Source organism: Lepisosteus platostomus, chromosome 3, assembly GCF_059453375.1.
Source record: "Lepisosteus platostomus isolate fLepPlt1 chromosome 3, fLepPlt1.hap1, whole genome shotgun sequence".
NCBI classification, from domain to species: domain Eukaryota; kingdom Metazoa; phylum Chordata; class Actinopteri; order Semionotiformes; family Lepisosteidae; genus Lepisosteus; species Lepisosteus platostomus.
The window spans coordinates 53,499,524-53,525,047 of NC_142613.1; the positions used below are offsets into that span (position 1 = coordinate 53,499,524).

At 42.9% G+C, this 25,524-nt stretch overlaps 1 protein-coding gene across 1 annotated transcript in view; it reads left to right on the forward strand.

Annotated features, from left to right (window-relative positions):
* Nucleotides 1–25,524, forward strand: part of babam2 (BRISC and BRCA1 A complex member 2) — a 113,043-nt gene that overhangs the window by 9,147 nt on the left and 78,372 nt on the right. The window contains exons 4-6 of the mRNA XM_088626058.1: nt 338–432; nt 23,071–23,265; nt 24,176–24,250. Of these exons, the coding sequence (XP_088482184.1) occupies nt 338–432; nt 23,071–23,265; nt 24,176–24,250 (365 nt within the window). The remainder of the gene's footprint in view (nt 1–337; nt 433–23,070; nt 23,266–24,175; nt 24,251–25,524) is intronic.

Genomic DNA, 25,524 nt, shown 5'->3' on the forward strand with positions numbered 1-25,524 from the left:
AATAGATGGATGGATCAGCAGATGAATAGATAGCTGGATGAATGGACATTCACAGATGAAAGTATTTATTTTGTTCAAAAGAAATGTCATTTTAGCCATTGCAAGTTTTTAAAGCAAATCATTATAAATCTCATGGAATCATTCCATCATAATAATCTTAAAAATATTTAAATATTTTAGCAGTTGACTTAAGTTTTTTTAAGGTCTCATTTGTTTTTCCCATCTTCATTTGCAGGTCTCTGTACGCCACTCTTGCTGTGTGTTGGGCCTTGCGTTGCTGCCACATGCCTCTCCTGGCAGGGTGTCATTGGTGTTTTTCTGTCGCTCGGTTTTGCAGGGGACATCATCTTCAACGCCCGGGACCCGGAGCTGCCCCCGGACTTCATTTTTGGGGAGGATGCCGAGTTCCTGCCCGAGCCCTCAGAATTACCCGTGAGTTCTGTCCGCCGCTCGTCATCACAGCAGGAAAACGGGCCCGTGCACACACAGCGCAGACATGCCAACACAGACAGCAGCGCAGCTGAGTGGCTTGTGTTTCTGTGCCTCGTGATCAGGGAAAGAGACGTACTGGGAGAACAGAGCTCAAATCCAGGAATGTGCCGACCAGGCAGATTATCCTATTTGAATGCTGTCCTGTGGCTTTCAAAAAAGTTGTTTATTGGAATCGGTGCTCTTTGTGTCTGATCCGGCTCTGTGTTCTTTTTGTTTGTTTGGCTTGGTTTTAATCTAAACTGAGCAAACCATTACCAGCTGGGGCCGCAGTTGGAGGATTTACGTTGCGTGAGCAATGTTGCATTTCTTCCGTGACGAAATGAGTCCTGCAGCTCAGCAGAGGGCGTCTACTCTCCTGTCAGGGCAGATGCCCACCTGTTTCAACTCTCCCAGACTCCACAGTTAGCTGCTCTGCTGGATATCCTGCATTCATAATTCAAACTCGGCTGGTAAACAAAGCTGCAGAAAAAAGGCAACATCTTTTGTTAGTTGCCTCATGAGGCCATCCTTCTTAGGATAATTTTTTTTCCTGGTGTGTGTTCATTACTTTTTTCCATTGTATTCAAGCTCTTTTAATTTCCCCAAGAGACAAACAAGCAGTTGAGACAAAAACGCTCCCAATGTAGTCTTGTTCTCCTTTATTAACATATTCTTAGCAGAATATATTAAGCAGGGGGGCGGTGTTCATAATAGCTCTTATTTACCTGAGTTGATTTAATGAATGTATGGTGCACAGGCTGTGACATTATGTTTTCAGTCACTTTTGATAAATAATAACATAAGAAAGTTCTCAGATTTAAATGCACTTCCCCTTAGTTTCCACTTATGTCCTCTGGTTCATGTTTTACTGTACTTGATTTTGTCAGTGTCTTTGAGGATTTTGAACATTTGTATCACATCCCCTCACAGTCTTCTCTGTTCAAGGCTAAAAATTTTTTTCAGTGTAGTACACTACCCTATGCTTCCTTCGGAGCTGCATAATCTTTTTTGTAACATATTGACAAAAATACACAGTGCGCTAAATGAGGTTGTACTGGTACATTGTTAAATTTTAAACACTCTGCTTTTAACTATATACTAAAAGTCATAGTTAATGTCTTTTGTCTTTTTTTATTGCTTCCCCACATTGTCTGGAAGATGAAAAGGATGTCAACATAAAAACTCGAGTCATTTTAGACCACTTCAACAAACACAGTGTTTCCCCTGTTATATTTAGTTTTTGAAACCAGCATGCAACTCTCTGCCCTTGACAAAGGCATGCTTGATGCTATAAAGCTGAATTAATAAATTTGTTAGTAAAGCGATAAAAGAGTGCAACATACCCATTTTTTATAACCACTTTTAGTGTAAATTTGTTGCAGCACACTTCAGAACTGACCTTTTACCCGATTGGGGCAGAGATATGTCTTTTTTTTCTGCTGAAGGAGTCAGCAGGCTAAAGGCTGAAATAATCCTTATCTTTCTATTCATTTTTATTTCACTGTATTTGCATGATATCATCACTAATGTATTTTCCCTTAACTTACCTCCAATAAATTCATCACACAGAATGGTGCCTAGACTCTCCTCAACTGGTTTCTTACTGAAAAGCTAACAGTAGGCAATCAGTTGGTAATGGCAAGATACAGGGAATTGCACTACCCTACACGGTACAAATACATGGTATCACTCCTGCAATGAATGTGTGCCTTTTCCTTCTTCTTAGGTCTGAATGGTTACATTTCTGCCATCACACCTGAATGAGTGTCATCTGAAACTCATGGATTGGCACAAGGACCATACCAATTACGAACCCCATTAAAACTTTTAAGAATGGAAATTGTTTCAGAAAGCTGAAAAGATTCAGCTCAAATAGAAAACTATGCCCATGTAATTCATTTGTGAGTTAAGTAGCTAAATTAATCTGAACTTTCAGGCATCCTTTTCTTAAGGCTGGTATGTGTCTCAACAACCTGGCTGGGAAAACCATTACAGACAAAAACAACTAATAATTTTATAAAGAAGCATTTCTTATTCTTTATTCTAAATGAATTCCATTTAGTTTCTGTTTGTAACCCCATTTTACGATAGATAGGGTTAGTCCTAAAAAATAATCCCCTGTGTCGACCCTATGTGTGCCTTTTAGGATTAAATGACCTTGAGTCAAATCTCCTCTCAATCTGAAGAGATATAGCCCCTGTAACCTGTCTGTATACGAATATCCTCTGAGACCAGAAATCAGTATTTCTGTCCGTCTTTAAACTCTCTCCCTTTTGTGGTAAAGTAACCAAAGCTGAACAAAATATTCTGAGAGGTCTTACTAGTGCATTGTAATTCTTAAGCAGAACTTTTCTGGATATACATTCCCCACTGTTTCCTATATTGGTAAGTATTCTGTTTGCTTCCCCACGTTGTTTTGATAAGGACATCGAAGAATGTATTTAAATACTCCAGACACTCTCATCTGTAACATCCTGCTGTTTAGAAGCATCTGAGGGATGTGTACAGTGTGTGTTCTTACTAGTGTGGATCACTTTGCACTTGAATTGCAAAGTGATCCACACTAGTAAGAACTAGATACATCACAGATAACAGAATAGCTAAATAGCGCCACACAGGTCTTTCAGAATTCTGTCTTTTTAATTGAATTTAAACATTTCTTGTTTGTGTTAGAAAGTGAGTAAAGCTTCAAGAATAAGCTTCTTGACTGAGGCTCCACTGATGGTGCTTTGTGAATCTAGGTCCCAGCCAAATCATGTTGTCAACAGATTGTACGTTAATACTACTATCTGAACTATTTAGAAGCTGAGGAACTAGGCATCTGGATAACAAATACTACTGATACTAGAAGCACAATGAGTGAAGTTTCTGGGGCACATTAAGAGCATCTCTTGAGTGAGATGAAGTATGTCCTCTGAAATAACTTCCATGGAACTGAAAAGAAAATGCTGTTGACAGAAAGAATCACAGATGAGCATTTGTGTCTTATAAAGAGCTATTTTAAGACGTATAGCCTCAGAAATCCCCTGTTCTCAGACTGTCCATTATAAATCTTTAGTAGAGCTTGGGGAAGCACCTCATTCCTCAGTGCTCGCGCCTGTTGCTTTATGTAGAGTTTGTGGTTTTTAAGGCTTTTTAACCCTTATATGGTTGCCTGTGTGTAGAATAGCAGGAGTCCTGTGTCCTCCTGTGTGCTTTCTCAGGCACCCTCATGTTTTCAGTGCTGTGCACTTAATCTTCTGATCACTGCTGCGCCTCGAAAGACCTAGAAAATTCCAGGGAATCGGAAAAAAAAACTGTGCTGCTTTGGACTCCATCCACACAAGAGAAGCCAGACACATTCCAGGGAATGTGGCTTAGGGGAGTGTCCTACTTGGAGAGATTGCGGGAGTGCGGGAACTGAGTCTTCAGTTGACGACGAGGGGACCTGGACCATGTATTCAAAATCCTCAAAGGCACTGATAAAGTCACCCTAGTGCATTTAAATCTAAGCACAGGAGGTTGAGGTACTTTTTTACACAAAGGCTTGTGGGAGCGTGGAATAGCATACCCAGCCAGACTGTCAAAGCAGATACCCCGACTTCTTACAAGACAACTGAGTAAGATCTTTTTACCACTTCCAACTGCCAAAAGGGCTAGGTGACTTCCTTCATGGCGGACCTGACATCACTCTCCTCTGCACACTGTGGCTTCTTAATTTTTCCTATAGATATTAAAGGCTGAACACTCACTTGACAAATATCACCTTCGTGTGCAATGGCTCTTAATGTGGTCTTCTCAGCCAACTTAAGCCGTGGGCTACATTCTGTGCAAACCAGCTATCTAATGGAAAGTTTCTGACAGAGAGGCCACAAGCCTGTTTACTTAATGGAACATGCCGAGGTCAGTCATTTCAAAAGGAAATCACAATGGAAAAAAACAGTCGCCAATAATAGTAGCAACAACCTGCTAAAAATGTCTCAGGGTAAGTAAACTGATGCCCATGCTTGCTGCAAGCAGCATTCGCAATTTGTGTTAATCGTTTGTGCCAATGTGTAATCAGTGCTTCGCTACTACTAGGTGCTGCCTGTTTGAAAAGCGGATCGAAGGTGAGCTGGTCAGGAAGCTGAATGATACCAGAGTTTTTAAAATTGAGCTGGAGATTTAGAAAGGATCAGTGCTAGTTAAGAACAAAGCTCAAACATGAAAGTTGAAACTGAAAGAAAAATACAGATATTAAGAAAATGTGGATGTTAAAAATATATCTTTATGTTGAAAAGCAGACAAACGTGTGCTGCAGCTGAATACTGCGACGTCTTGCCTTCAGACTTTTCAAGGCAAATGCCACTGGGCTCACTATAATTTCCCCTCACGTAATTGCATTACTGTTAAGAAATAGTCATCACTAATTATGCTATTCCTGTTGCATTATTGTTCAACTTTAGAATGTCCAAAGGTCATTAAGAGCATGTCAAGTTAAAAATCTCAGTCTGGAAACTAGAGGTGAAGTCACTTTTGTGCTGTAAAGATCAAGGGGAAACAGAAGTACAGTCACAAAGAAGTGTGGGAGTATTGCGCTCATGTGTCTTTAGTTGTGCTTTCTTTGACCTGCTTCTCTCTGTGGTGCTGGGTGCTCGTGATGTTATAACACACTGTGCCTCCTGTTGGTTACTGGGGTGAAGGCGTGTCTGTTGCTGTGCTGCACAGATCATGACCTGGCAAGACAGAAAAGAAACTGCTTGACCTTGAAGTCAAGGACCCAGAAGTAGGTCTTCTGAAAGCCAGCTTTCTCCTGGATGTCACAGCCTCAGGGAACCCCCTATAAGACACAGGTACTTTCATTCAAAGAGTCCCAGCCATGTACTGATATAAAAGGGCAAATACCAGCCGGCGGTGTTATCTGACATTTGCTAGGCAAACGTTTGGATCGCAAGTGTCTTCTGAGTATTTTAAACAATTCTGTCTGGTCAAATGTTTGCATTCAAAATGAATAAGTATAGGTTGACACCACACGGGAAGATACTTTCTTTCTTTTAAGCAAAACATGTTGAAATTATTTCAGGATGATGTATGTCCGTTTCCTCTTCACTTGAATGTAGGACGGACACAAATAAACTGCATAAGAGATGTCATTCATCCCACCCTGCTTATTTGGTGGTGAATAACTAAGTGATCTAGTTCTATGATCTAAGAATCTCCTACAGGCATTTCTTGAAAGAAGCCAGGGTCTCGGCTTTAACAACATGGCTTGTTCCACACTCCCACCTCCCTTGATACAGGGACAGCAAAGGAAAGCAAAATCTTTTTTTTTTCCATCAGCAAAAATGTTTTTAAAAGACTTTAAAGAGTGCTATTGACAGTGTGGGCCCAGAGAGCACGTTCGTTACAGGAACACGGTTTCTTTTCCTCTTACAAACACATTTTATTGTACATTTGGGCCTGTTTAATTGCTTTCTTTGGTAGCAGAGTGTACCAGCTTGCAGACAGGACATTCCAGGCGTTCTTGTTTTTAAATTAGCCTCTGGGCCAATTCCAAAAGAGGGCACTGCCCTGCCTGGAACTGAACAGGAAAGCAGTGAAGGATGGAGGGACAGAGCCGCAGCTGTGATCTGAAACCCAGCCTGTTAGCGAAGTCGTTATTTACACTGGCATTGGTCAGTCTTAATTGAGCTTTTAATTAATCACAGATTCCTTGGTGGAGATCATTGTAGCAGCTGTAAGTCTATAATTGCTGCAGACAAATGGCCAGATGAATGGCTTTGTGAACAGAGCAGTGGGCTGAGCCAGGCTGTTGAAATGGGAGGGTGGTTTTATTAAGTCATGTGGGTGCTATAATGGAAGTTAGGTCTAGGGATCTTATATCTATACCATATACCCGGAGAATCTGAGGTTTGAGTTTTGTTCCAGCCATATTGTCCATCACATACTTATTTTATCGGCTGCGTAGTTTCAGTACTTCTAACCAGGCTCTATGGTGATGTATAGATATCTGACTTCAGTGAAGTGACTTTCATGTGTGATCAGCTGTAAAAGACCTTAAGAAAAATACATAAACAGTTTTATCTTGTTCGGCAAATAGGATAATTGTTTAATTGACTGCTCTGGTTGGATCAGGAAACACAAGGCCCAGTAGGAACTAACTTTAAGAATCAGAGTTGGGTCTCCTGCCTGTTCATTTTTAAGCTGCTGTTGAGTTTGCCTGCACATATAAATTGGTTGCAAGAAGGAAGTCCTGGTGTGATGTTCTTTGTTTTTCCAGACATTTGGCCAAAAATATTTACAGTCAGGACTGTTTTCTGTCGCTGTCCAGGACATTTCCGTGCATGCATGCACAAGGGACAGACATACATGGCTCTCAGTGATCACTCAAGAGGCTTGACACCACAGGGGCTGAGATTTTGCTTCCATTTGGAGTAGATAGTTTAATGTTTTTATTGTAATCTGAAATGACTTCCTTATGTGTGGCCAGGTCAATTTCCTAATGTTTGCATCTAATATTTTTGCAGTATAGTTTTCATATTATCTGTGGGTGACTTGATTGTGGTAAAATGAATTCTACAGAAAAATGTTGTAAACTCTCAAGTACTGAAATGTATATTCCTACAACTCCTTCTTTTCAATACTGGTTATTTCAAAAGCTTCATGAGCTCAGATTTCAGAAAGGAGAGAACTGCAAATTCAGGAATGAAAATCAAAACCTGAGTCCCTGAGCAGAATCTCCCTTTCCTATTGCTTTGATACATTTGGAAGCAGTTATGATAATTCAGTCCGTTTGCCATTCTTGACAGTGTTTAAAAGGCTTTTTCTGTGGAATCAGCCCGTCCTGTTAATCATTCTTCAAATTACTTTACGAAATAGGGCTTTGTGAAAGATGCCACAACAGAAAAAGATCTAAAATGGAATTTAGTTTTAGAATAATTTTGTTGTATATAGTGCCTTTAAGAAAAATCTCCTCGAAGCATAGTTTTGGTTTGTAAGGGCAGTTCTAGGTTTAAAATTCGGAGTGGTGCCTTTGTTCAAAATCCACTGGAAGGGCATTTCAAATCTGTCCACTGTGATTTGTCTTCTGCTGGAAGTTTCCAAGATTGAGAAACGCAGCTAATGAGCAGGTTCCTAATAGTTGTAGTCTTTCTGCTCTTTCTCAGGTTTTTTGTTTTAGTTTCTGAATTGCTCATAGGCCGTTGGAATACCTGCTAGGATTCCAATATGATCCGTCTTAAAACATACTAATTCCCGCACTGGAAGATCCTGGGCTTCTCATTGAAGAGCAGTGGGCAGGAAGTGAAAAGACCTGGGCAGGACTGGGCTGTACTGTGTAGGGGCACCAGGCAATTGGAAAATACAGATGTCAGTACCATTCCTGGGTTATCTGTCATCATTATTGTCTGATGCCTTTGTCCAAGATGACACCTGGTTCATAAAGCAATTTTAGTGCATACACATAACTGGTATAAGCCCTTAACCAGCTGCAAAAAAGATTTTGACAAATATTACCAGACAATCCTTGATGCAGTAAGTCACGAGGAGAAGCATGATGCTTTATGCTAATAAGCTTATGGTTTATTCTTGTACAAAATATATAATTGTCATTATCAATGATGGGGTAGATGTGCAGATGCTAATTAAGGAGAGTGCTGGATTAAGTCACTTAAATTATTATTTGTTGGTCCTGAAACTGTCTTATAAATTCTGTTTTTTAATCCAAGTCCCTGCAGTTTGTTTGCAGAAATGAAACTTGTTGTTGTCTGGAGGCTGGTCCTCAGCGGTGTTTCTCCTGGGGGGTGGGGGCTTTGCAGGGCCCACCCAGCACCAGCAGTCTGGCGGCCCCTGTGCGCACAGCAGGCAGCGAGGGTCTGCGGCAGTGTGAGTGGTGCCGTTACATAATCTCCTGAACGCCGCCGTGCCAGCAGCACTCTGCCCACGCTGCGGGAAAGGCAGAGCAGCACAGTGATCTCGCCCAGTGGCTCGCGGAGGTTCTTCTCCGCCTCTCAACACTGCCTCTTGCATGCACTTTAAAGACCTGTCTTTTCTCCTTCATCCGCGAGGTTCCACAGATATTCGATGAATGCTAATATCGGCAATTGAGCTTTGCAATGTGTATTTGCACACCCTGTGCCAGAAAGCCTCAAACCGACGTTGGCCTGATAAACCTTTGACAGTGTGTTGACTGTTAGTTGCAAGAAATAACTGTATTACTGAATCAAATTGAATTTTCTTTTAACACTCATGCATAGAGGGCCTGTGGTAAAGACTACTTTAGAAGGTTTTTGTTGTTCCTGCTGCAACAGGTGCAAGAAATTAAAAATAACAAAAACTAAGAGCATGACAGTGTTATTCTGCACTCTTTCGAATAATAATTCACAGCATTTCTATAGCGCATTTCATCCCAAAGGAGCCCAGCGCGCCTGGCATAGAAAGGGACCCACTTCACCCCCCACTGCAGTGCAGCCCTACCTGGGCGACACACAGCGCCCATTGTGCGCAAGCATCCCCACTGCACAGCTGGTCACATGGAGGAAGGAGATCTTTGTTGAGCAAGACGTTAACACCTCTATTTCATCGAAAAGATGGCAACTTCTGTAGCACAGTATCCCTGCCCATTATTTTGGAGCATTTGGAAGCTCTGCTAAAGAAAGAATAATTTCACCAGCTGGGCCACCAAAGACAATGATAGATTGCATAGTCTTTCCTCTCCAAAGTGCTGGAAGGCTGCTGCTTTGGGGTGTAGCTTCCTAGTTGTAGCAAGCTTCATAGAGGAAGGCAGTCAAGTGCCACCAAGCAGAAATAGTAACCCAGAACTGTACAGTACATCCCAGGAGCCTTGGGAGTGACTGATTTACATGGCAACAGAAATGGAATGAGGTAGCAGATTTCTGCAGTTTTGTTTTTGTGTAGTAGACTTGACCAGAGTTCTGGACAGGATTGCTTGTTTCCTTGGTTTGTGCATATATACTGATCAATATGAGTATATACTGTATGTTACAGGCTGGACAGTGAACAGATGGCAAGAGAGGGGTTGGCATAGTTAGTCCTCTACAGCCCTTTGTTCTCTTAACAGAAAAATGTTCACAGTCTGAACTTAAGTCTTCAGTTGTTTAGGAGGTTACTGGCTCGTTAGCTCGTTGTCTGGTCTCATATCTGCTGTCAGCCGGTCGGACCTTCAGTGCGTTCATCCCATCCCATAAGCCTGGTTTCTCACTGTCAGCCCCCGGGCTCTTTCTCTGTGTCTTGAACCATTGGCTAGTTATTTTTTTAACTTATCTTCTGCTGTCAGCGGATCAAATCTTCAAGATGTCAGTCCGGTGTCTTAACCCTGGTCTCTCACCGTTAGCCCCTCGATTATCTCTCTTAGCGTCTTGGACCTTTGGCTTGTTCATCTCATCAGCTCTCTTCCTCCAGCTGGGAACTCTCCTGCATAGTCCTACTGTGCCGTCTCTTGTGGCTACTCCACACCCCTGCTAAAAGAGAGCACATGTTTAAATGGGAAGGTATCAGGATCATGAGGACTGATAGCTGCCTCCTTTCAGATGGTGATTAAGCCGACTAGCTGTTATAATATAATAATATAATAGCAGTAATAACAGTTGAAATGGAATAATAATTAGTTCTTGCTGTTTCATATCCCTAAAAAGCAAAACTGTTTGAACAGACTTCTGTGTGGACAGCTGCTTTTTTTCTTTTTGGTCAGATGGACAGCTGATTTGCCCTTATTTGGGCCGACTTTGGACAGTGAAACCGATATATATGAGCCTTACAAGGAACACTTTAAGGGCTATGCTGTGTTTTAAAAATAAGCAGTCGTAATTTTTAATATTTTGAGAATTTGAATATTATCATGCTCTAAGTATTACTTCTTAAAATACACCATATTCCTGAAAAGTGTACTTTTTGAGGCACACATACAAATATACACTTACAAATGTAAGTCCTTTGATAATCCTCTTTCTCATATCTGACAGAGTTCCAGAGTGCAGAGTTCCAGCTTATCAGAAAAAAATGAGGTCTTGGCTTCTCATGAGAGATCAATCCACTGCCTTCTGATAGATCCCAGAGCTTCTTCCCCATATGCTTGGCCGGCATCTTGCATTTTTTACCAATTTTAGTTTGCTTTCCACGCTGATCCATAAAATTGTCAAAATAATTAATTTGGACAAATAAGAAGGCAGATTTGGAGCAAAGGTTATGCAGGATCCCAGGGCTGCATTCCGGGCTGGCATGTTGCAGTGTTTTGTTGAAATAAAGGAAGAGAACTTTTATGGTGGTGTTGGGAAATAGATGCTGTTCTGTGAGATTGTCGGGACAGCAGTGGAAGGAAGGGAGGGCGTCAGGAGGTGGGCTAATCTGGTGTGCAGGTAGTGTCTGTTACCACATGGCTTGCTACTCTGTCCTGATGCTGAACATCCCTCTTGTTTTTTTTTTGCTTCCTTTGCTGCAGCATAAAATTGGCTGATTTTTTCTGTTTAAAACCAGTCCTAAATCCATTGTTCAAATTAAATATTTTTTTATAAAAAGTACTACTTCTGTGCCATTGCCTCTTCCTCTCTCTGTGGGTGTCCCATACAGGAGCTTGTCTTTCTGGGCTCCTGTGCCATTGTCTCTTCCTGTCTCTGTAAGTGTCCTGTACAGGAGCTTGTCCTTCTGGGCTCCTGTGCCATTGTCTCTTCCTCTCTCTGTGGGTGTCCTGTACAGGAGCTTGTCCTTCTGGGCTCCTGTGCCATTGTCTCTTCCTGTCTCTGTGGGTGTCCTGTACAGGATCTTGTCCTTCTGGGCTCCTGTGCCATTGTCTCTTCCTGTCTCTGTGGGTGTCCTTTACAGGAGCTTGTCCTTCTGGGGCATGATCTCTTGTCATTGTGTTGAAACCAGCCTGTCATTCAGTGACAGGACCATTGGATTTTCCACTCTGCAGACCCCTCCTCCCCCCCGCTGCAGCATTTTGCCCTTTTCTACAGCACGTTCTGAAAGCTCCACTCGAGTGAGACTGTACTTTGGGGTACAGATATTCCGTTTTCCTGTGAATTGAGTTTTTCTGTTTTGCTTTTATTTATTTTCCTTCGAAAACCTAAACAGTATTAACTTTTTGTAAAATATGTGAGTTGACACGGAAACTAAGGTCTCATAATAGTCAGTCTACCTGCTGTGCTCTGTTCTTTGCACCTAAAGGTTGATTATTTGCATTTCAGGGATCAGTGGCAGTTCTGAGTAACTGGAAACTAAAAGATTGCTTTCTCTTGGGTTTGTTCAATCTGAAATTGACCTTGGAATTACCACCAACGAGATTACAAGCAGGTTTATTGTTTAAGTCCAGACAAGTGTGGGATTTTGGTAAGTCCCCACAGTGTAGGTGTTTTTTATGGTAGCCTTGTTTTAACATCCAGACGTCAAGAGTAATACCCATCACAGCATTCAGTGAGTAACAGATACTGTCAGTTTTTAGTTCACAGAATGTCTTAGGTATGAAAACAAATAAATATTGTTTTAATACTTACATAACAGAAACTAGAGCAGCACACTGATGATTATTTATTCTTGGTTTTCTTTGTGGAATGGATGACTGTTCAAAGGTGTCGGTTTAAACAATGGAAAGATACAGTGTCTAGTGAGGAAATAGACGTTGATAGATTTATTTATGCAATACATATAAACCACACAGTTCCTCTTTAGCTTTAACCTCTGATTTTCTGCTCCATTCCACATACTGTACTGGATTCACTTTTTTAAAAATGATTTCTATATGCTCAAAATGCACATTGCAGTAATAACAAGTATGCTCGAATTGCCTGTATGTGTACTTCTTTATTGGGTGCTCCCCCATACTCTAGACCTGCTTCTTAATTGGCAGACGTACAGCTTTAGCTTAATGGTCAAGGCCATTTGCTCTGGGTGCTATTTGTTCCTTACAATGCAATGTTCCTACCCTGGAGGCCAGGATACTGACAAAGTACCTTCCCAGAACCCGGACTATTTTAAGTTCTCCTTTGTTGTCCATTGTGATAAGTGGTCATTTATCCTAGCACAGAGTCAAAGCTTTAGGTAGAAGCTGCTTACCGGTAGTGAGGAATGAAGTGATAAGTGAAGCGAAATTTCCTGGTGCTGTAAGTGACACGCAATGTCAGTGAAAACACGACGTCACAGGGAAATGAATTTGTGTGTTGTCAGACAGAACATGTACAGTATAATTAAAAGAGAAAAGACTGCTACTGAACTGTTTCCCACTTAAAAGCTGGTACTTCTGCTCCTGGACTGTTATCACGTTAACAGAAGCTCTCCCCACAGTGTCTGCTTCTGCATTTAAATTTCTGATCAAATTGACAGACTCTGTTATCACACTTCACACTTGTACCCTCATAATGCCATTTATGCAGCTGGGTATTTTACTATAGAAATCTTGGGAAGGGTACAACAGTAGTGTCCCACTAAGGATATTAGCCCACAAAGTTTTAGTAACAAGTCCAGAGCCTTCTGCTCTGTTGCATTGTATTTGTTCCTATAACTGCTGCTGTTAGTGCAACTTGGACGAACTATCATAATGATAACAGTCATTGTTATGTGGATTATCATCATCTACCTGAGAGCAGGGTTTGATCTAGGGTCAGCCTCTGAAAAGCTTCTTAGAGACACAGCTGCATTCAGATGAGCTGTGCAGGTACAGCGATGAAATTATATAAGTAACGTCTCTTTTGTGCTTGGTTTGATTCTGGCTTGGAGCACGTTTTGTGAGGAGTCAGTGTGTTCCTCCTCCTGCATCATTGTGGGTTAACTCTGGGTATTCTGGTTTCACAACACTGTCCAGACTAATTAGAGTTTTTAAATTGTAAAAGTGTGTTGTGATGGGCTGTTCCTGTCCAGGGTAGTTGTCTCCTGATTGCACCCTGCGCTTGTCGAGTAAGGTTCTGACTCACCACTGCTCTCTGAAGCTAAAGCAGTTACTGAAAATCGGTATATGGATGATGTGACACAAGACCAAGCAGCACATGAAGCAGACACACACACAGATGCAACTAGTACTCAGGGCCTTGTGCACTGTACAGGGACTGACACAGCTGCTCATACCCTGGGTGTCGTAATTGGACATGTCCTGTGATTTTATGAGCGGTTATCATAGTGTCCCTTTAAGAGCTGAGTGAAACTTTAACTGGAAACTTTACATTTTGGACTCTTCAGGGTTGACGGCTGAAAGGGCTGGCAATATTTACAGTGACAGAACTAGTGCAGTGATGAGGAAAAGAGCTTTTTTGTTCATGGAGACATTCTTTGACAATGTAGGCATTGATACAGAGCTGACAGGCGAAGGATAACAACAGAAACGTCTTTTCAAGCCAGACTTGTAATAGTGAATGCACACAGAATGTAAAGTATCTCTATGACCCAATCCCAAACAAACGAAATGTCAAGAACAGTTAATCTCAATACAAAAGCATTTAGGATCTTCAGGACCATTTTAATGATGTGGGTCAGCACTGGCACTCATCTAGAGCAGACTGTGTACCTGATGCAAATTCAGGACTTGTTAAACAGTTTTGTCTGAAAGTTTGGAAGAGACGATATAAGATAATTTCGGCTATTCATTACATGTGAGGTTAAAGAAACAACTGATCAGATAAGAGGGTGAGCTGTTACAAGGATTAGATAAAAAAAATGCTTGGAGGTGATGGTATACTCTAGCAATATCCAAAGAAATAATGAGGAATGATATCTAAAGATGGGGTGGCATGGTGGCACAGTAGTTAGCATTACTGCCTCACAGTGCTGGGGCCCCGAGTTCAATTCCTGGGGTGCTATCAGTGTGGAGTTCGTATATTCTTCTCCCTGTGTTTGAGAGGACTGTCTCTGGGTGCTCCGGTTTCCTCTCGCAGCCCAGAGACATGCCGGTAGGTTAATTGGCTTCTGGAAATATTGGCCGTGGTGTGAGTGTGTGTATCTGTCTTTGTCTCTGTGTGCACACCGATGGACTGGCGTTCCGTCCGGGTTGTATCCTGCCTTGTGCCATTGCTTTCTGGGATAGGCTCCGACTCCCTCCTCAACCTGTATGGGATGAAGTGGTTTAGAAGATGAATGGATTATTTCTTCATTTTTATCTACTGCCTGTTGCCTAAGGAATTAGCAAAGCATTTAGAAAATGGAAGGATATTTAAAGAGCTTTACATAGAATATTTATTTAACATAGGAAGAATAACATTGAACTGTTTTTTTAACATAGGAAGTTAAAGAAATGCTACCAACCAATCAGAAATTGATAGCTAGTGATAGTGATATCCATCCACACAAAAGGGATAAAACTGAGGCCATACAGACCAGTCCTATTTGTAGTACAGCCAAAGTCGCTATTTTAAAAAGTGGTCAAATGTAAGGTTGTTAATATAGCAGTGTTTGCACATCTTTACAAAGACAGAAAGAAGATCTCCTCCTAATTAACTTTTTGGTGCGCTTTGAAAAACCGGCAGTGGCAGTGGATGCCAATATGTTTGAAATGTTCTCTACTTAATCAGTGTATTTCAGGGTATAACAGACTGAAACATGCTGTTTAATTGGAGATATTGGGAAATGAATGCAGGAGTTTTTCTCAGTTCCCGGTTCTGTTTCCTCTTGGAATTATAAGCACAGATTGATCCAGGAGTGAAGTCATTGTCGGCGTATCTGTCACATTGGATTCAAATGTACAGGCCATTTGTGTCAGTGCCAATGCAAAGTGCCTGTCAATCAGTGTCATTCTGTTTGGTCAGAAGCTTTTCAGGGTTTGTCTTTTTATCGTTTGTTGTATTGAAGCAGGAGGAAGGTTATCCACAGCTCTTTGAAAAAGTACATTGCAGTCCACCCTGAGGAATCAGTCACAGGCAAATAGAAAATCTTTCACCTCTATGTCCTGAGAGAGTTTCAAGTCTGCCTCTCGAGCTGTGGAAGGCTTTTCAGGTCAGTCCCAAAAACATTACAAAACTCTACTAGGGATTCCAAAGAATGAAAGTCCCTCTTCTGCTTTATGGGGAAAAAATGAATAACCTGAAACTAAGGAAATACTGTGAAGCCTATCATGTACAAAATGCTGTTAGTTTCCAGTGTACATACAAAAGAATTACTGCCCAACAGTGTTTTGTTTGCATGTGCAGCCTATAAAATGGGCGCTTGCATTTCCCTTTTGGTTAAAAATGAATGTTCAACAGGCGCTAAGGATATAATTCACTTTCTACCAGTGAGCTGTTGCTATAACACAATCTGTCCTCTCAGCTGTGGCACAGGCTGTACTTCGTGGTAGATTTTGGTGTTAACTTGATTTTAAATGTTACTAGGTTTTCATAGTCCCTAAATTGCAACGTTGAGACAAATCTGTGAAATGTGTTATCTTTTTTTGCTGTGGCAGGTCTATGAAAAATGTCTGTTTTCAGTCCCCTATATTTTCGGCTACGTCTAAACATTACAAACAAACATGATGGTGACTGGTTATCTTATTGGCTTTTGGTTTCTCCACACACACATTTAAACTACATATCAGTTTTTGTGCAACCTCAGTGAAAACACACAGACATCCATTATTTTGAAGGATGAAAAACTGGTTTTTGGCTGACAGGCTGTATTAATTCCATCAATTGGATTTTTCTGAAGGAATCCTTGGTTCTGTAGTTTAGCATCATGAGGCTGACTTGGTAAATTATTTGAAGGCTGCTTTCAGGAAGACAATATGGTTTATTTATTTCTTTTTCACACCAGCCCCGTAAGGCTTCTCTCTGATGATGGGCTAGATTTAGCTTTGACATGACTCCAAAGATCTAATAAAGACTGTAAGCTGTCCTCTGCAGCTACCGTGAACATTCATTTAAAGAGCAAATCTCCACCCTGGGGTTCATCTTCAGTAAAAGTGGGTTGACCACTGTGCCCAACGGTTGCAAGGGTGTCTGTAGTTTGTAGGGAACTGGGCGTTCCCCGACTGGACGGATGTGCGCCAGAGGTGTTGCGCTCATCTCACATCTGGTGTGGAGTTAAGAATAACGCAGACCTCCCCTCAGAGGGAATTTCGCAACCCTCCGCTACTTCCACCTCGTGCGGGTGGAGGGGGGCGTCTCTGCGCACGCCCTCGACTCATCCAGTGTGTCGCAACGCACTTCCCCGAGCCTTGACTTTACATCGTGTTGTTCACAGGTTGTCGAGCGTTCCGGAACTCCAGCCGAGCTCTTGGAACTCTCGGCATTCTTGGATTCGACGCCAGTCCTGCCGTTATAATGAGCAAAAGTGGAATGAGTGGTGCGAATCTCTACACGCTGAACGACAGTTTGGCTCAGGGCCTATTAGGTGCACCAAGCCAGGCTAAATAAACATGACTTGCTTGTATGCTATTTTCTGCTTGGCGTTGTGTAGCAGCTACGGTATTTCTACCTCATAACTTATTTTCTGTATGACAGGGCAAGGTAAATGACCGTTTCTGTGTGTTCTCTCAAGCTTAAACAGTAGCTTTTTTAGGACAGTTTAAACAGGATTTTTAAAGTTCATATAGTGTGTCTTGTATTCAGGAGTTTTTGCTTGCTGTTCACACCCAGTTCTATTGTACTGTTCACATGCCCCTTAGCTCTGCTATTGAAACAGAAAGCTGTGTACATTGTCTGTGTACATGGCGTAGGCTGTTGCAGTGAGTACGGCAGAGTCAGAAGCCCTGCTCAGATATGTCCGTAGGCGTGTACGTGTTGGTTCTCAGGTGTGTGTGTGTGTCGTGTATGCATGGAGTGGGTCAGTGGGTTATGGTAACAGAGCCAGTCAGAGACTGCTGACTCAGCACTTCTGAGTCCTACAGCCAGCTCTTCCTTGTCCACAGTCCCTGCTCCTGACCCAGACAATGGGCTTCCTTGTGTTGTTGCCGAGGTTTTCGGGAATGCCTGTCATGCTTGTAATAATCAGCCTGGATTAGGTCACTAGGCTGAAACGCCTCTTCCTGCTGCAGCTTCCTGTAGGGATGCAGCTTCCATCGCACAATGCCGCCTTTTCTTTCTGCAGCTCTGTTTAACTGGGCAGACAAACAGGCAGGCAGACAGACAGATAGGTCATTGACTTCCATGGCCTCAAAGTACGCTGTCTGCTGAGCAGGGTTATTTGCAGCACGCTGGCCACTCGCCGCACACACTTGGGCTATTTTCACTCGCACTGGTGCAGACCTGTGGCTTGTTGTGGACCGAATGGGGTGATGAGTTCATGCCGGCACAACAGAGCTTTGATAATGCCCAGCTCTTCATACAAAAAGCAGGCTGAAAAACATAAGAACACGACACAGAGACAAATGGGAAGAGGCACTTCAATCCATCAGACGGAAAAATTCTTGGATCTCACCCAGTCATTTTTTGAAGGCTCTGAGGGTATTTGCTTCAGCACAAGGTGTAGCTTCCACACTCCCACCACCCTTTGCGTAAAGACATGTGTCCTCGGTTCTAAATACGTATTCTGAGACCTTGTAGTTGTTTTTCATGTCTAGTGCAGGCGAATACCTGCTCCCCCCAATCAGGCTAATGAATTTTATGTGGCTGACACAAGCAAAATTTTCACCTATTTTTGCAGCTGGGGTGTTTTAGCTGAAGACCACTGCTAAAGGCCCTTGCTCAAGGGATCAACAGCAGTGTCTCACCTGGGACTTTAACACACAGCCTGCCAGTTATGAGTCCAGAGCCCTAACCACTGCACCACACTGCTGCCCAGAGAGCAGTTTCAGACTTCATTACCCCACAGATAATCGGATGTGGAGAGCAAAAAAGCCATGACCTTTCCCACGCAGATCACTGTGGCAAAACGCCACATCATTAACGCCATGTAAGATGTTTCCTACTTTATCCAAGCCACATTTTGCAGTTCTGATTTTTGATAAAGCTAGGTGTTTTTAATTGTATGTTTTGTGATTGAAAAAAACATGAAATTCTTAAATGTACAAAACCAAAAGAGGAGCACAGGGTGCTATACAGCATTCTTATTGAGACAAGATGTGTATATTGAGTTCCAGCAAGCACCTGACAGACGAGCTGCAGTCATAATCAGTCATGGGCACTGGGAAATAGAGTATTCTTGTTAATGTGGCTTTCATTAAATATTTAATCATACAGCTGGGGCTTTAGGGGCCACGTTAGAGGTGCTGTGAAATAGGTTGAGAGCATGGATGAGGGGCTGCTGCATAAACCTGAAGTTTCAAACTTTAATTTTTGAATGTTTCAGTTTTACCTGATAACACGGAGCCAGCTGCATGCCCGGTGCAGATAAGTACAGTTCACTAAAGTGTTTTCAGACAGGAACTGAGTAATTTTCTGTTAGAGGTAAGATTTCCATCTGCTTTGCTGCCAACACTAACAAACGCCCACAATGCAGTTCTTCTAGTCAGCCTGTCCTACTGCTATTGACCATTGTCTTCGAGTTAGGGCTGTGACACAGGAAAGATGTCGAAATGGGCAATATCCCCAGAGCCATTGTTTGTTTTAATATGTTGCGAAGACTGGAAGGGAGTTATTGTGCAGAGCTACGGGAATTGAGGGCTCATCTGTCTAGGCTTAAGCCAGAAGGAATTAGAGAGGAAAGTGTCTCATTACTCTTCTTTAAAGAACTCTCCAAAGGCCCAGCTCTGTCCAGACACATCTTGTGGGACTTAAAGGAAGCAGGTTCTCAGCAAAGGCTTCTGTCCTTCTCATTGTCAGTAAGCCCTCCTTACTTTCCTGCAGGAGGGAGTGGTGTGTTTGAGTCCACAGCACTTAAGGGCGGACATCATTACACAGTTCTGCTTGCTTGCCATCTGTTGCAATTTTGAGGCAGGAGAGGACTACTGCCCTGGCGATCCCATACTCCCTCCCCGTTCTGCAGGGTGGTTTTGTGCCTGTTTCAATGGTACCCAGAGGGGCCACAAAGGATTTCCAGTACTGTGAGAAACCCAGCGATTTTGCACTCCCAAGTTGGCAGTGTGCAGAAAATGAATTGGCACTGTCCATGGGGAAAATAAACCTATCAAATAAAAGTTGGTTTTGTGTGTGTGTGTGGTGGCTACATGTTAACTTCTACACAGCACAGGTGCCCATAATCAGTGGAATCTCCCAGCTCCTAGATGCTCTACACTGGTCCTCACCAGTTTATTTTGGAAGTGGAGTACTTCAAATTTAGGAAAGCATTGTAGGCTATGACTACTACAGTGCTTAAGGTCACTGGACATGACAGGGTGGGGATTTTGCTGTACAGATTCAGCTTGATAGAAATAGTAGAAAAAAGCTGTCTCTGCGTACAGGTGGAAATACCCTGAACCAGGTGTGCTAAGTATCAGTAGCTGAAAGAGATCCAGGAGCCTGCAGTGCCCTGAGTGTAGCATCGCAGAACCTCTTTTTTTTTCCTTGATGGGGTTTGTGGGTGAAAGACAGGTCTCAGAGGACTATCACCCTCCTGGCTAGGTTAACTGGTGTTTCTAAATTGCCTTTGTCTGTGTGTGTCACACGATGGAGCATTGTCCTGTCCAGGGTACGGTCCAGTCTTGTGCTCTGTGCTTCTAGGTAAGGCTCGGGGTTTTCACATCCGTTACCCGGAATAAGAGGGTTTTTGGATAAGGAAGGGATGGATGAAAGCACAGTTTATCAGTTTTTTTACAAATCAGTCAGACAGTAATGTACCTCTCTTACGAGGACATCAGATATGTCCTAGAGTTGAATGGCGAACAGCTTTATTTTTTGGGCTCTGATTAGTCATTTTCCATAGAAGCAGCACAAAGCAAGTATTCGTATTCTTTATACAAGGCCCACCATAGTACAGGCAAAGTGGTGAAACAAAATCAGCAGATGCCTAAAAAACACAAAACTGTTTTTCTAATCCAGCTTTCTCAGACACTAGAGTTTCAGTCTCTTAAACCGGAATGAGAGGAAAAGGCACACAACAATGAGCTGTTACTAATGTGAGTGAAAGCAGCCACAGGGGGCTTGTAATTTTTCTGATTCAGTTTCTTCTGATCTTATTTTTATAGCACCTGAGGATTTTTTGTCATTTTATAATTCGCATTCCTTCATTGTATATAAAGCAATAAATATTATGTTTTGTTCTTTATCTCAGTGAAATTCGCAAAAATATATTTGACATCATAAAACTACAAAATCATCCAGAAAGTCATCATTTAAACTCCAAACCAAGTTTGACAAAGATTAAGAAGTTGTCTGTCTTTCTTTTCAAGTTATTGTTCGGAATCCCTTAGCCTTTTTATATTAATAGAATCTTTAAAAAATACATAGCATTTTTTTTTTTTTTAATGTGATTTCTTCTGTTTTATCAGACACTTCAGGTCTGTACCCTGTAGACTGGTGTACACTCATAGCATTTCCATGTCCCGTTTCATTAAATATTAAGGGTTAAGATTCCCTCCATCCCTTGAAAGAAACATGGTTGTTCTGCATGTTCCTGGAGAGGGCTGCCCTTTCAGCCCCGAGCCCTAACATGTGTGAAATTGTAACATTTCCATAATCCCTCTTAAAGGAAAGAATATGTAGTCAGTATTTTGAAATGTAGTCCTGCTACTGTACACTATGATAAGCACTCACAAAGACATAGGACACGTCCAGTTATGACATCAATGGTATGAGATTCTGTGTCAGTCCATGCACATTGCCAGAGGCCCAGGGTACCAGATGCATCTCTGTGTGTCTGCTTCATGTGCTGCTTGGTCTTGTCACATCACCCCTGTACTGATTCTCAGTAACTGCTTTAACTTCCAAGAGTAGTGAGAGTCAGAGCCTTACTCAAGCACTTTGAGTGGAGTGTCTAGAAAAGCGATATATAAGTGTAAGCAATTATTATTATTATTATTATTATTATTATAATTATTACTTGACAAGCGCAGGGTGCAATCAGGACAACCACCAGTAAATCACAACACATGCATGAGAGCACAATTTAAAAATGCCAATCACTCTGGTAAGTGTTGTGAAACAAGAACACCCAGAATAAACCCACAAGGCCACAGGGGGGCCATGCGGACTCCTCACTGAACGTGCTCCAAGCCAGAATCAAACCAAGGACAAAAGAGCTGTAAATTACATGATTTAATCACTGTACCTGCACAGCTCATCAGAATGCAGCTGTGTCTCTAAGGAGCTTTTCAGAGGCTGACCCTAGATCAAACCCTGCTCTCAGAGAGATGATGATAATCCACATAACAATGACTGTTATCATTATGATAGTTAATCCAAATAGTTGTACTAACAATAGTAGTGGCAAGAACACACACTCTGTAATGGGAGTTGTCCGGGCTTGTGACTCATTACTTGGTTATCAGTAGTAAAAGTAAAGGTTCCATTCCAGAATCGAATTTAGAACCCAAGAGCTCTGAGACTGCAGTGGTAATCATCATGCCACTGGACTATCGAGCATTAAAATTGTGTAATAAAATTTGGCTTGTCTGCACAGTTATTTGGTTATTCAGGAAGATTTTGTTTATAATTAAAACCTTAGAGAATGAAGAGCCGTATGTTGTAGAGGCTATGCAAATGAGGAATGTGGATTAAAATATCCTGGAAAGGGGGCCTACGTGTTCCTGTGGGTTTGACAGATGTTGCTTTCATGTATCTTTAACTCTGTGAGCAAGAGGTTGTGGAGCTGTCGATTCTTGGTCTCACACGGAGCAATGAATCGGTCTACTCCAGGTCCTTTGTGTACATAGACACTTGGCAAACTATTGAAATAACCCTCTGAACCATCCAGCTCAGTTCTGTACTCCTGCGGTTTTATCAAATCCCAGTGTTTTTTTGTGTGTGGCACTACACACCCTGCCATAGAGCTCCGGGGTCTTGGCAAATGAGATGCAAATGTCAACGTGTTTGTGAGTTGGGGTGAAATAATAAGAAAGTCAGAAGTGGAAGGGCTGGTTATCTTGCTCCATACAAGCCTGCACTGGGACAGATAAGATCAGGAAATCCTGCTCCACTGCTGTTTCCCCTCCCCAGGAGCAGAGCTTGGCTGAGTCCGCGGTGGAAGCGATTATTTTAGTTCTGGGGTAATAATGAGGAGCTTGTGCTGCTATCGCCGCTTTCTATTGTTTTCTCAACTCTTTCATCTTTCACCGCTCCTGCTGTACTCAACCTCCCACTCCAGCAGGGCTGCTAAGGGACACCCGAGAGCCTGATCTCCGACTGTTCCCGGACAGCGACTCGGAATGCTCCCCTTGATCTACTCCATGTAAAAAAGCAAAAGATAGCGGCAGACATTTTTGCAGAGCCAGTGTGTCCTTTATAGGTGAACAGAGGAAATACGTTGCTCTTACAGTTCCCCTACTGTGTTTAGAAGCAGGTGTTCTGTGCTAGTCCTATAAACCTGTAAATCAAAGCAACTTAAATACCAAAAGCCCTGCATTACTGAAATGAGCACTGCTTAGCATAGTGGGACAGTCCATTTCTCCAGACCTGTGGTATCAATTCGAGCCTTCTGCACCAGCATCTGCATCAGGCCCTGCGTAACGCACGAGGCCAAAGCTGTGTTTCGTGTTGGGTGCCTTGTCGTCTACAGCATGCCCGATGGCAAGCCTGCTCGTTTCCATCCGGCAGGGCTTCTTTACCACAGTTCACTTTCTAGCATGGAACTGCTGGAGCTGAGGGCTCAGCTGGAGAGCTCTGACACTCCCACCCCCCCCTCCCCCGTCTCCCCGTGCAGCACCTGGTGAGCTGGGACGCCGGCGACACCGAGTGCCTCCTGCAGCTGGTGAAGGAGCTGATCCAGCAGTACCACCAGTACCAGTGCCAGCGGCTGCGGGAGAGTTCCCGCCTGCTCTTCGAGTACGACAGCCTGCTGGAGGACCCCCTCTACGGGCGCAGCATGGAGGTCTACGCTGGGCACAAGAACAGCTGGGTACGCTCCCTGGATTCTCCGCTTTGTGGAACTCCCTAGAAATCTTCTTTTTTCTGGGGCTTGGCCTGCAGGTGAATGGGCAGTGACCTGGCAGTGCTCGCTGTGTGAGGACACTGCTGTCAGGCATAAGGATGCTCTAAATAGAACCCCGGCACATAATAGCTCATTTTGGAAGCACAGCAACATTACTTCCAGTTATTTCCAATAGAGACTGCAGCCCCATCAGGCTCCTGGTCTGTTCATCTGCATGTACAGGTAGATAAAACACTGATGTTTGTTTCTTTTTTACGTGAAGACGGCAACGTCATGCTGATCTGTGTGAGGGCAGACAGTTCCAGACATGAAAGTTACAAAGGTGTTGCATTCAGCTACACAGTGCAGCATGTTGAACATTAAAAAAAAAACTTAGCATGTTGCGTTTTACAGATTGAACACATTTGTAGAATTTGTGTCTTGTTTCAGATCAGGTCCTATTGTAGTTCATGTCCACAAAAACAGGTGGCACTGGCCCTCTGCAGAGCTGTAATCCTCACGAATTCCTGGAACAGGCGTGAACAATTCCACAATTACCTCAGAGTGTCTCTGTGCTTAAGAATATGCCATTTGTCTTTTGGCATGAGTTTTTGTCATGCAACAGGGGCTAGGTGTGTTTATTATGAGTGAAACTCATAATACCAGTATGGGTTCAGTGCCCATCTAGTCCTGGGCCAGTGAAATGGTGTCCCAGGCCGTTTCCTTACTCATAAACGACTGCATTGGTGGAGCCATGGCCATGAAGCGATGACCAGTGTGCCACCTGATACCACTGGGCAAAAGCGAAAGATTGTCATATTACTTTGCTTTATATTTAAATTATATTTAAATTTAGACATTGCTGAATTATTGTCTTCTTTCTTTCTGTCCTGCCCAGACGGGGGAGTTCTCTGCAAGGTTCCTCCTGAAGCTCCCGGTCGACTTCAGCAACATCCCGGTCTATCTCCTGAAGGTAGGAGTGTCCCTGCATCCCCCGTGTCAGGCAGCCTGCTCACGGCTTGGCGTGGGGGCTGCTGCTGTTGCGTTTGCGGAGAGGGGCTGCAAGTTGGCTAATCAGCAGCTGTCACTTCCCATCAGCACTGAGCTGTGCGCTGTCTGCAGGCTGGAGAGCCACTGCCCTTCCCCTGCCACTGGAATTGGCAGTATTGCAGTAATGTTGTTGATGACGATGGACGGATATTCTTGTTGTTCTTCTCCTCCTCATCATTATTATTATTATTGCAGTGTATCATTATCAAGTGCTAGAAGTGCGTTTTCACAGAAACACATTATAATAATGCCTGTTTTCCATCTCCGAGCTGCTGCAAGGTGCTCGCACAGCCGAGACCTGTTTTACAGATGTTGCGGGATAAGATAAGATCACTTTATTGGGAATATACCATTTCTTGTATTAGGAATTTGTCTTAAAAAAAACTTAGCATGTTGAGTTTTACAGATTGAACACATTTGTAGAATTTGTTCGCATACCCCAACATGCTCTCCATGAGGCAGCCAGACAGGGAGAGAAGCTTTGGGCCAGAGTGCAGGGTCAGCCATTTATGCAGCTGGGGTTAAGGGCCTTGCTCAGGGGCCTAATGGAGTAGGATTCCTATGCTGGCTTGCCTGTCTACACGACGTTCTCCTTCATGGGCACTCTGTCCTCTGTTAGCAATCAGGCTCTTACTCAGCTGTGTCTTCACCTGAGCTGAGCCAGTCAGAGCGCAGAGACCAGTGGCCTCTCTCAGACCGATTCTGCTGTGGGATTGCTTTATTAGTATGTGCTCTGGTTTAATGTGTATGAAGAAATGCATTCAAGTGTTGTATTTGTCACTCAGCTATTTTTGAATTATTAGCAACTTTCACTGTGGAAACAGTGTGCTCTAGCAGGGTGGTGTCCTCTTCCTTTTCATATTCACTGTGTTCCTCTGGGATATATGTGGGATTTTATGGATGTTGGATATACTGTATGAAATAATGGGAACATTTTATTCTGGTTATTGTTGGCCAGTTATTTCCCCACACAAAGGCTGATTTCCATGTTCTCTCCTCCTTAGTATTCGCTTACAGCTCTGCATCAATATACCCAGTGCAGTTCTGTTTTCCCTTGACTGCAGTGGGTAGGAGTTCTAATTTTATGTGCTGGGCTGGCACATTCAGAGTAGCGCAAAGACGGATTTGGTACAGGGATTGCCGAAAGACGAAGTTAAACATGTTGCAGCTCATCTGGCACGTTGGACGAGATGAGGT